General features: G+C 41.4%; 1 protein-coding gene across 50 annotated transcripts in view; it reads right to left on the reverse strand.

Moving 5' to 3' along the window:
* Positions 1-12,160, reverse strand: part of TBC1D24 (TBC1 domain family member 24) — a 32,811-nt gene that overhangs the window by 4,339 nt on the left and 16,312 nt on the right. For 19 of the 50 annotated variants that reach the window (XM_086855143.1, XM_086855129.1, XM_086855130.1 and 16 more), the window contains 4 exons: positions 6,219-6,377; positions 5,228-5,291; positions 3,112-3,207; positions 1,234-1,468 (listed from right to left, as the gene is read on the reverse strand). In XM_086855143.1, coding sequence (XP_086711269.1) covers positions 1,234-1,468; positions 3,112-3,207; positions 5,228-5,291; positions 6,219-6,377 — 554 coding nt within the window. Of the gene's footprint in view, positions 1-307; positions 392-1,233; positions 1,469-3,111; positions 3,208-5,227; positions 5,292-6,218; positions 6,378-12,039; positions 12,058-12,160 lie in introns of all 50 variants that reach the window. The other 31 variants (XM_086855160.1, XM_086855163.1, XM_086855167.1 and 28 more) reach the window with 5 other exon arrangements.

The following is a 12,160-nucleotide window of genomic DNA, read 5'->3' on the forward strand; positions in this document are numbered from 1 at the left end:
CACTATAAAACATTTAAGAATTGAAAGCATTTTGGTTATCTGTGGGTCTGTGTCAAGGTTTACAGAGATTTCAGTTAGAAAATGCAGAGAAGTGAAATAAAGTTAGACAGAAATGTGTTAGGAGGACAAAAAGGAATTTCTTACTGGGCAACCATCAAAGAGCAGTTACTAAAGCCATCTGAAGGGTGTTTTGGTCCACAGCTGGAGCTGTGTATAACATTCACTTCTATGTATCTACTATCAAGCCTGTATCTCTCTTATTACCAACCATAGTGTAGTATATGGTAAATATAAACAACTCCCTTACCTAAGGCTGAAAGGAAGAGCTGGTGGGACGTCACACTCTACACCTCCCTGAAAGAAGGGTGGAACCTGGTGGGGATCAGGGGCTCTGCTCCCAGAGAACAAGTGACAGGACAAGAAGAAAATGCCTCAACCACCAGAGAAGATTTAGGTTGGATATTGGGAAAATTTCTGCACTGAAAGGGTGGTCAGGCATTGGAACAATCTACCCAGGGCAGTAGAAGAATCACCATCCTGGAAGTGTTCAAAAACCATGTAGATGTGGCACCTGGGGAGATGGGTTAGTGGTGGCCTTGGCAGTGCTGCGGTAATGGCTGGACTCAATGGTCTTAGAGGGTTTTTCCAACCTAAACAATTCCATGATTTTATGATTAGAGCACATACTGCTAAGTGGGAAATCAGCCAACACCTGACATTACAGAGGAAGTTATAGGCCAGTTGCTCTCCTAATTAGTGTCAAGTAAAGACTTTTGGGACAACGACAACTATGATTTTAGATATGTTCCTTGTGAATCCCATTTAAGTGACAACTTTACTAAGCAGACTTTCGCCAAAGTCAGCAGCACCACAGGTCCAATAAAGTTTCTGGAGAATTAACATGTTTTCTAATTTACTCTGTGTTTCAAAAGCCTTGATGCAAAGTAAGCTCCTTTTTGAGAACTACTTCTCATCATGAATTAGGCAGTATGAAGGAATGGCTGTTGATAAAGCCATGAGCTACTCTCTTCTCTAAAATGCTTGTATGCAGGTTTTCCCACAGAAAATTTTGGTTGGGAAATGATGTCAGGTTTTGGGCAATTTTATCTCTACCTGTAGTAGTGATACTGAAATAAAGGGGTCAGGTGTATTTACTACGTATCTATGTATTTACTACGTATGGACAGGAAGAGCTGGGGTAGGATCTGTGTTCGAATTCTCACACTGACTCACCTATAATGATGCACTCGCTGCTGCCAGCCATGAACATGGAGGCTGTTTTGGAAGGCAAGTTGAAGTGCCTAGCTGCTAAGAAGGGAGAAAGGCGATCTGAGGGGTCTGAGGGGATGCTGCTGGAGGAAAGGGTGCTGGAAGCTGGTTGAGTATGGTTTTCTGTCTCTGCTCCAGTCGAGGCAAGTTCTGGGTGTTTTATGATCACCCACTCATAGCGTTCCACTTCTGGCTGCAGCTGCAGAAAGGCAGAGAAGGGCAGAGCTGATGTTAGTATACATACAGAGCTCTGCTCAGAAAAGAACATTCCAGCCCCTCAGTCTCCACCCGCACAGTCAGCAGCAAAGCTTAGATCAACCTTTCTTTTAGGCCAGATATTTTCCTTTATTCCTTTGCTTTTTAGGTGGTTGAAGAATTATGCAATAACTTCTGAGTTACCTTATTACATCTCTCATCTCTAGATCATCTTTCTCTTACAACTGCATAAAAGGAGGGTAAAGCCAGTTGGGTAAGGCTCTGCTCCCAATTTACAAGAGATAGACAAGAGAAAATAGTCTCAAGTTGTGCCTGGGAAGGTTTAGCTTGGATATTGTGAAAATTTCTGCACTGACACAGTTGTCACACAACAGGCTGCCCAGGGAAGAGGTAGAATGACCATCTGTGACAGTTTGGCACAGCCTGGTTCTTGGCAGCTGAAATCTTCCACCATGTCTGACAGAGCCAATCCCTGATGGCTCTGAAGATGGACATGCTGCTGATCAAGGCTGGGCCAATTAGAAATTATGGTAATGCCTCTATGATAATGAAGGACGGGGAGGAGATGTTCCAGGTGCTGGAGCCGAGATTCCTCTGCAGGCCATGGTGATGATCATGGTGAAGCAGGTTGTCCCCCTGCAGCCCATGGGGGAGGTGTCCATGCCAGAGCAGGTGTGTGCCTGGAGGAGGCTGTGAGCCCATGGGAGACCTGGTGGAGAGAGGGGGCCCTGCTTCCAGGCTGGAGCAGCTGTCCTTGGAGGACTGCACCCTGTGGAAGAGCGACCCATGCAGCAGCAGGCTGGGGAGGACTGTTTGCCTGTGGGAGGGGCTCATATTGCAGCAGGTCACAGGGAGCTGCTGCTTGTGAGATTGGAACCATGCTGGAGAAGTTCACAGAGAGCTGTCCCTGTGGGAGGGACCCTACAGACCCACAGAAGAAGGTCTCCTCTTCCTGAGCAGTGGAAGAAAATCTTGGTGATGAACTGACTAAATCCCCCAGCCCCTGTCTCCCTGCACTGTTGGTGGGAAGGAGGGAGAGGTTGGGGGAAAAAGGTGGTTTTAAGGGCTTATTTTACCTCTCATTTTCCGGCTCTGATCTTGTTAGTAATAAATTTACTCTCTCATCTCTAAGTTGAGCCTGTTTTGCCATTGGAGTGTTTTTTCTCAGTCCTTAACTCATGAATCCTGTGTTAAACTTCCTCTCCTCTGGCCATCTATAACAGGAAAGGGTGAGTGAGCAGCTTCTGTAGGTGCCTGGCATTTGGCCAATGTTACACCATGACACCATCCTTAGAAGTGTTCAAAAAATGTGTGGATGTGGCACTTGGGGACATAGTTTGCTAGTGAACATGATGGTTCTGGGTTGGTGATTTGACTTCATAATCCTAAAGGTCTTTTTCAACCTTGATGATTCTATGATCTTCTAAGAAAACGTTCTGCACAAGGGGAGAAAAAGAGCCATCACAAAACTTAAAAGTAAATTTTTTCCTCCACACTGAGAGCTCAATAAACTTTATAAATTAGACAGGCATGTAATCCAGCCTCTTTAAGTGGAAAGGAGGTGGTTGTTAACCAGTACAGTTGTTCTGTCTTGGTACTGGGTAGCAACAACAAAATTTTACTCACCCTAAACACAAAGCACTCCCCAGTTCCAAAGAAACTCAGCTTGTTTCCTCCTCGCCGGCGCTCACTCCAGTCACTGGACAGGTAAGCCCCACAGACCTGGTACAGACAGCACAGTAAGGCTTCCCATTGAAGAAGAAAGTGTGTTAAATCCACTGATACTGATATTTCAGAGGCCAAAACTGCAGGCTTTACCTTAGTTTGAGTTTCAGAGTCTCTACACCAGTGGATTAAAGCAGCACAAGTACTTATAGATTTAAACTACTTTAATCCACCAGTGGTTACCTCTAAATCATAAGAGTGTCATAAATTATTTCATACCTCTGATGCCTTAAGGGAGAAATTTTCTAATACAACCCCAGGTACCAAAGCATAGATCACTCCATGCCTGTACAGCCTGACTCCCACTGTCTCACTTTGGCAACCAAAGCAGCAGTGCTGTCCCAAGTTACAGTATGAGCAGCTCTGCCTGAATACTTTTTGGTCAAACAATGGCCTTGGTGGCTTTCTTATGTTTAAAAGTGTAGGTTAAAGCCAGCTTAGCTAAGCAAATGCTGAACTAGCTCAGATATTTAGAGCAGCCACTCAAACCACATGAGGTCTACTACTAGTTGACCTACTAGCCACTAGTCTCCAATGAAGAGAAGCATCCTTTGAGGGCTGAGCTGGTCTCTGGACTCTTGTGCTTGTACTAGAATTTTTGATACCAGGATTACACATCCCTGCGAAGTGCACACAGAGGAAACAATGAAGCTCCAAGAGTGGGATGAAAGCATCTGTGCTTTTTTCTCCCAGAAACTAGAAAAATAATTACAATTATACAGCATTGTTCTAAGGTACATTTGCTGTTTGGCCTCCACGAGCAATACAAGGAGAGCTCCTAGGACAAAATTACTGAAGATCGGATTTGCTTTATATAGACAAATCTGTATTTAGATTTAAATCTAAATGACCTAGAAGTCCATTTGATGTGATATGCCTGATGGGTATGAGAGGCTAAAAATCAGAAGGCAAATTTTCTTCATTCTAAAAGTTACCTATAGACATATGAATAAAGGATGAACAATCCTTTCCAGAAATCGTCCAAATCCATAAGCACGAAACAAACCCCCCCATATCTTCATCCTACTTTTTTTTTTTTTTTTTTTTTTTTTTTTTTGCTAATACACGTTTTTTTGAGGGATAAGAAACAAACCATCTTAAAAAAAACGGAATCCCTTACAAAGACAGACTTTTGACAGGCTGCAAGACAAGAAGCAAAATAATTGTTCCCCCATCTACCCTTTAGATACCAGGGCATTCCATAAGCCACTGGCATTTCAAAACAGGCCTGAATGGCCAGAAACCACACACAGAACTACGAAAAGGCCTGGAGGGTGAGCATTATGTAGATGTAAGTAAGAGTAGAAATGGGCTTGTTCATGGACACTCATCCTGCAGAGATATAGGCAGGAATAAAGCCTACAGAATGCTGTGTGCCACATTTCTGCTCCTGTGTGCCCTCCTGAGAAGGTTCTAGAAAGATTTCTTATTTTATGTATTAATTTTTTGAACAAGCATGTTGTTGCTTTCACATTATGCTGTCCAATACTGTCACACACAGGAGCAGAAATAAGGGACCTGTGTGCACTCCTCCTCAGGTTTTCAAAGCTTCCTTGGCTTATTTTTTTCTCCAATCAAGAGTGAGATAAAGCTAAGGCTTTTGTTTTCATGTCATGTAGTCCAACATTATTCATACCATTTAAATTCTGCTACTTTCTCTCTTCACATCCTTGAGAAAACAAAAATATCTTCTATGAATCATAACTTTAGCACAATTCCCACTCTGCCCCTCTGATTCTGCATTTCAGAGTTTGTCAAAGAGCAAAATGAACTACTTTAATCCATCACCCCACAGTAATTGCAAGAGAAAAAGCAGTTAACCAAGACCTGTGTTGCAAAGTCTGCCCAAGAAGGCATAGTCCTATAACCAATAAATAGAATAATTTAAAGCACGGATTTTTAAAAAACCAAAGCCAAACCTTGCTTATTCATTTTATTGTAAACAGCTATGTGTTGCAACACAGCATTACACACTACCCAAACCCCAATTTAATCACTTATCTTTCGCCTCACTCACTTCTTTTGCTGTTGTCTTGATGAGAAGCAGAGTTGGTTCATGTCCCTCGCTGTGGGAATAGAACCTGAAGTGCAGAGCACAACAAAGTGAGCACTTGACTGCCACCAGCTGCAGCTCCTTTCCTCCACAATGTCAGGCACTGCCTCCTTCTCCAACCAACACCATGGCAAAAAAACCACCTGAAGACTAAGAATATTCCTGCAAATACTTTATACAGTCCATGTAAATAATATAGCTAAGTGTAAATGAATACTATGAAGCAGTTGTTCTCTACTCAATCCCCTGTAAAGTTTATGTCTCTGAAGAATAACTAGAAGCTTACTTAGATCCACTGCAGCATTTTATAGCATTTTGAATTGAAACAACCTAGAGGACTGACGGCCATGTCTGAAGGGCTTTAGGTCTTCATGGAAATGAATTGTGATGCATTCTCTTTGCTTGCTTTTGCTCTTCCTCATAGGCACATAAGGCTGGGAGAGCAGGTCATTCCCTGCCATAGTACCTCAACTGCTGATGGTGAAGTCATTATTAGGAGCTATAGGGTTATAGTCTTCTGTACAGTGCAACAACTCATATCTAGTTTATTTCACTTAAAAAAACCCCAAACAATCACATTCATAGGTAATTTCCAGTTTCTAGTTCTCTAATTCCTTGAATCAGATTGTATGTGGCTATCTATCAAAACTGCCTGCAGAGCAGCAATTGAGTCAAACCATTCAAACACTTAAGGAACCAGGCTCAGACCTGCAGAATCTGTGAACTGATCTGACTTATCCAATTGATCTTGAACAGTTTAAAATATTCTGGCATAGGAAATATTCCAGTCAAATGCTGTAGGCAATAGGAACTTGTCAGATTTATATTCCATCATTAATGATATTCTTCAGATCAAGTTCTGACTAAGCACAACCTTTTTGTCGATCCAGCAAACACTTCACCAGTTGCTCCTTTCTGCCCTATGGTAGAGAAGAGAGAGGAAGATTTTCCTTACCTGCTCAGACTACAGCCATGTTCCAAGGTGGTAAAGAGCAGGAGGGGCTGGCACAGTGCAAATCGCTCTGGGATCCATGACCAGATATCCCGCATCTCCTTCACACTGACAATTTCTGATTTGAAGTTCTCAGCGTGAACTGCCAAATGCACATTCTGCCTGAGAAATACAACAGAAAACATTGAGAAGCAATAATTTAACAAGTTTTAGATTACTGAACTGAAACATGAGAAGAACACTAACACACTCCAGCACATAAATTATTGGTCAAAGCTCCAGCCCACAGGGTTAGGTGGCCATGACAAGGTAATAAGATACTGCCATTTAACATAATCCTCAGAGGCAGAGATCTGGCTTGCCTGTACCTTCTATTCTTCTGTATGGCACCTTTACACACAGAGACACAACACTGAACCACTAAAAATGACCATGGCCTTATATTTGCTGTTTGTGACAGCCTTGCTGGCACTTGTATTTAAGCAGAGAGAACAGAATACCTAAACAGTCAGGATCTGAAAGGAAGGGGTAGTATTTTTTCTACCTTGTGGTCCTGGCTGTATCATGGGATGAGAGAATTCCTAAACCCCTCAGAAACTTTAGAGAAGTTCCACCTCTTGGAAACATGTCATTACCAATGACATTACCATGTCGTTATCATTCCACTTCATTATTGCAATAGATTGGCATTTAAGAAAGAAAGGGAAACAGCTAAGGAAGTTAAGGCTGCTGGAGGCTGATGGGAGTTTTTTCTCTTGGCCAATAACTGGCCATTTCTCAGAACTGACAGTAGTTTTGACCATTGAAAAGTGAGATCAACCTGTGAACACCACCTTAAAACCTAAGCCCGGGAATTTGTCTCTTTGGTTTCTGGTTTTGAAAGGTAGCAGAACTCCAGCTGGCTCCCATCCCCTTCTCAGGCCATAGGGGTTGGCTCAGGGGGTTGGGCTGGGCCTGCCGTGGTCCCTGGGCAGGAGATGGGCCCGGGCTGGGCTCTGCTGCAGCTTCCCAGGAAGCCACAGGGCTGGCTGAAGTGTTTTCCTGAGTGGGGAGGGAGGTGGGGGGACTCTGTGCACCACTGAGCTGAAACCCGGCACCATGAACACCCATGGCTCGAGCCAGATTCTAACCCTTTTACTATCCAGATGAGACTTGCAGATTTAATCCTTTTTCCAGGAAGAGGGCAAGAGAGAGTGATCAACAGGTAGAGACAAACTGTCAAAGACAATGAAGAAAGGAATTAAGCTTCAGATGGGGGAGAAAGATAAGGAGATGCCTTAATAAGCTGAAATATTCTTTTGTTAAAGCTATGGAGATGGACAATAGCGTTCTGAAAAAACTCCTTTAATTCACAACAGAGTATTTTGGGAGGAATGGAGTATTTCAAAGTGTGGATCTAAGCAAATGGTGAAGTGGTTGTGACCTTATGACATGCTGGAACAGAAACAGAGAAGTGAGAGTTGTTGATGATTTGTGGCCCTTAAGAGACAAAGAGAAAACTTCTGTTTCCAGAGATGATCAGAGACAGATGAAAAGAACTTTTGCCTTTGTCATCCTTAAAATGACACCCCTTGACTTATGGCCCACGAGCACACCTCAGAGTGGTGTGAAATGGGAGAAAAGGACTGATGGCAGAGTTTTCCAGGCGGCTGGCATCAGAAAAACAGAAAGCCATGAGAAAATGGTTTTCTTGTGAAAAACTCCATAGACTGACAAAAGAGAACTTCTTTTTCTCTACAAAGACTGGTGAAAAGACTATAGCAAAGCTGGGACTGTTTTAACCACCAGGTTTTTTTTGTCTCTATGTTGTTAAACAAAGGAGTGGTTGGGTGGTGGGGAAGAAGGGTTTCTGGAGGTTTTATTCTGGTTTCTTATTCTTGTGGTTTTGTTAATAAACTTTCTTTATTCCTTTTAAGTTTTAAGCCTGTTTTGCCCTTCTCCTAATCCATATCTTACAGCAAGAAATAAGTAAGTTTTCTAGTGATTTTTTAGCTAATGCTTTAAAACCACAATTATGAACCAAAACCATTCCTAGGATCATCGTTACAGATGGAGCCTGAGAACATTAAGGAATGCTAAACACTGACACTGGGAAGGAAATCCCTGTACCCACCCCCCCACCCCCCCCCCCCCGAACGGTCTGATACAGTTAGAAGGATTGATTCATGGCTTCTAAACACTTGTAGGTAACAATCTGATGATTTTATCTTTAACCAGCCTTCATTTCTCAGATTAAACAAGCACACAAACCCAGAGCCTGGGGATTAAACGGTATTTTCTTCCATGGTCTATGTTAAACGCTAAAAATGCAATGGTGACAGCCAAGGACACAGAATTTATGCAAGTCACTGAATTACTGGGCAGCCAGGTGTTAAATAAAGTCTTATTACTTTGCTCTGCATGCAAGGGTTTGGGTGCAAGTATTTGCCTTTCTGATAGGGTTTTTTGACAATTACACATTTCTTTTCTCCCAGTTTCATGAGCATGAAGGGACCCTCAGTACTGTACATCTGCATGGATCTGGATAGCTTAGCTCACTCCCTAAAACACACAAAACACATAAATTTTTTACTTTTCATGCTTGTAGTACCAAAAAGCAGCAGCATTTGCAAAGCAGAACAGTGCTTACTTGGAGACACTGGGAACTGCTTTCTGGAACTCGCTGTAGGTGCCTTGTTGTCAAGCATTTTGAATGACATGACTCTGTAGGTCACTTAAAAAAATTACTAAAATTACTGCTTATTTTAGCCAAATTAACTAAATCAAACTTTGCATTGCTAACCTGCATTATTTAACGCAAGGAAGGAAGAAGGAACTTCTGTGGGCAACTATTTAAACTAGCTGTAACTATTTATGGGTTTTAAAACTCACAGTATCACTGACTAGGGACATTATTTGTACTTTTAAACACAGCAATCTGAGGCAAAGGAGAGATCCACTGAAACAAAGTAGGAACCAAGCCTTGAATCGCCATGTCCAGAATCTTACTTTAGGTCTCACCCTCTGTGTTCTGGCAGGTCAGCAGCTAAAACTGCTGTCACTACAGAACAGAGCTGAGACAAAGTCTTGGTTTCAGTTCAGTAGAAATTCAGATTTTTTCTCCCCTCACATTTAAGGAATTAAAAAATATTCAGGGCAGTCAACTATTTATTAGAATGAATTTCCAGTGGAAAAGCAATGTCAAAACCCATTTAAATTTACATCTCAAGCAAGCTTCAGAATTATTTGTATACCTAGTCTGTATGTTTTTCACATTTCTGTGAGCTGTTTGGACAACTAAACTTCAATTCTTTTTTCTAAAAGGCTCTCACAGTCAGGGTATCTTTGCTTTTGCCTTTTTTCCTTCTCCTGGCTACTCTGAACTGCTGATTTAAAGATTTTCCTACCCAAACCCCTCTCAATGCCTTTGTTCAGCAGCATTCTGAACATATCCCTTTCAGTACCCTGAACCACAACTCTTCCATGTAGGTACAATATCACCTTTTCAAACAGATCTTTCTAATTTACTAGAAAGCATTTACCACTGTATTGGCCATTTAGAACTGTACCAGGCATACAGTTCCTGCCCTTTGAATATCATGGTAAATAATTTCACATTTAATGGCACCATCAAGTTAAACCAAAGTAAGTGGCCAAAGAATGTGAAACAAAATGACCTGCTATTTCCCAGTAACGAATCACAGCTGTGGATGGTTGAGACTGAAACCTGACCCTATGCTGAGAAGTGTCCACATACAGCCTGCACCTATCAAACCAAACTGAGGTCCATGCTGCTGAGCAAAAATATAACTTTTTTGGGGGCTTCCAGAAAATCGCAACTAGTTCCAAGTATCTAACCTGTATTAATTCTCTTATTTTTGACAGAATTTATCTAATGACACTAATGAAATAATCTAATGAAAATCATCTCCTTCAGCTGGCAGTTGCTTTTCAAAGTATTAAATGAGTGAAAGTGAACAGAACACAAGTGAGCTAAGAGAAAAATCAAGTGCTTTGGTTTATATTCATTGAGGAAAATTAAGTTTAGCCTTCAACACTCCACTCCTTTCACTCCTGTGAAAACACTGTAGCTTCAGAGAAAAGCTGAACAGCATTAAAATCTACCACTAGAATTGAACAAATTCAGAAGGTTTTACCCTGCATTCGAGTTTTCCTCAGTTACAGAGATTCGCATGACAACTTTCTCTTGATTGCTGATGTTGGGAAGACTTGTTCAACTGCTGTTATTCCAAGGAATTAGATTTGAAAACTAGCACAATTAATGTTTAATAAAGCAGCATTTGTTAATTTCAAAGGAATGTTGCTTTTCCAGCTGTATCATTAATACAATATTCTTCAGAGACCTCAAAGTTCCCTAAGGTAAAGCCAAGGCTGAAGACATGCAGTAGCACCTAAATGGATGTGCCCTTTATTTTTTAAAAAAAACTAATACCCAGCTCTGAAGATTACTCACTGAATTACATCTTCCTGTTCTACTCTGGCTTGGGTCAAATCTCAGAGGAGATGCATTATCTTTAAAATGCATTATAATTTCAGTGAGGATATAACTGTGCGGTAAAAAGATATTTCTTTTTCAGTCATAAAAAGCAATATAAGTAATTTGTGGTATATAAACCTGAAACCTAATCTTGTGTCCAGATCAGTGTCAGCAGATGCCCTGCTCTCCCTAAGCACCATCAAACCAAACTGCTTCCAAGCATAAATCAAGGCTTCCTGCTGCTTTCAGAACAACTCAACTGCAAAAATAGTACACAGATGCTGAAGATTCACTTGACTGGGATTAAGAGCTTGCTGATTTGTTAGAGGTAAAATCCTCAACACAGAAGTTATGGTATGAAACATATTTTTCTAAGTCTCTTAAGATGTTTTTTCAAACATGAAAACATGAGGAAGTTAATTCTACCTTTGATTTTATAAATTAGTACAAGTGTTGCTGTGCATCACTCACTAAAGTTAACTCAGGGCACCTGCAGCAAGGCCAGAGGATTCTCAAAGGCATGAATATAAACCCAAACATCTGTGGTATTTAATGCTCACAGGGCAGCCTTTCTCTTTCCAAGTTCTCTGCTTATCAGGTATCACAATCCACTCACTAGATTTTGTTCTTTACAATTTACTTTTCAAGCCAAGACTTGATAAATGACTTCATTAACTGTTAATGCTCTATGGCTGAGTAACTCTGACCTCCTTGACACAGAAAAAGAGTCTTGTCTTCTCGACTGAAAAAACCCTACCTACTTAAAAATAAATATAATCTACTATAAATAGAGACAGGCCACTTTAAGGAGTGTGCCAAGCTGGGGTCAGTCCAAAATTTTCCCAATTAACTGTAGAAAGCTTCCAAAGAAGATAAAGAGTTGACTGTTCCACATCTAGTGCAACAGCATATACCAGGTTTAGAGGTGGGATGATACCTAACAGCTCATTTAAGCTGTTAAATTTGAGATGTTTTTAAAAAATTATACTTTTTCTTCCAGAGTAGAAAAGACCATTATTATAATAGCCCTTTATAGCCAGAACAATAATCCACCGTGTACTTTCTCCATGTACAATACTCTTTCCCCCTCTGGAAAACACAGGTGTATTATTGCCTGAAGTGCTGTGCTGACTCCTTGGGCCCACTACCCCTTCTCTCACAGCTTTGTGGGTGCTATGAACTAACTTTGCAGGAGGGTATTCAGGAGATGTGGCATAGCAATCAGGTGTTCTGATTGCTGCCCTGCTTCTCCTGCCCCAACATTAGCAATATGTGATGGCCTTTGAAAAAACGAGCCAAAGACAGCAGGAATGAGCAAAGTGCAAAGACTCAAGTGTTTTAACCTACCTTTTGGGAGGTGCAAGACTGCAAACAGGAGTGGTGCAGTGGAGATGGAATGGACAGAAGGAGAACATACGAGGAGAAAGACAAAAAAGATAGAAAAGATCAGTGACTTCCTACATCCATG

The sequence above is a fragment of the Cyanistes caeruleus genome, chromosome 17 (assembly GCF_971803275.1).
Source record: "Cyanistes caeruleus chromosome 17, bCyaCae1.hap1.1, whole genome shotgun sequence".
Lineage (NCBI taxonomy): Eukaryota > Metazoa > Chordata > Aves > Passeriformes > Paridae > Cyanistes > Cyanistes caeruleus.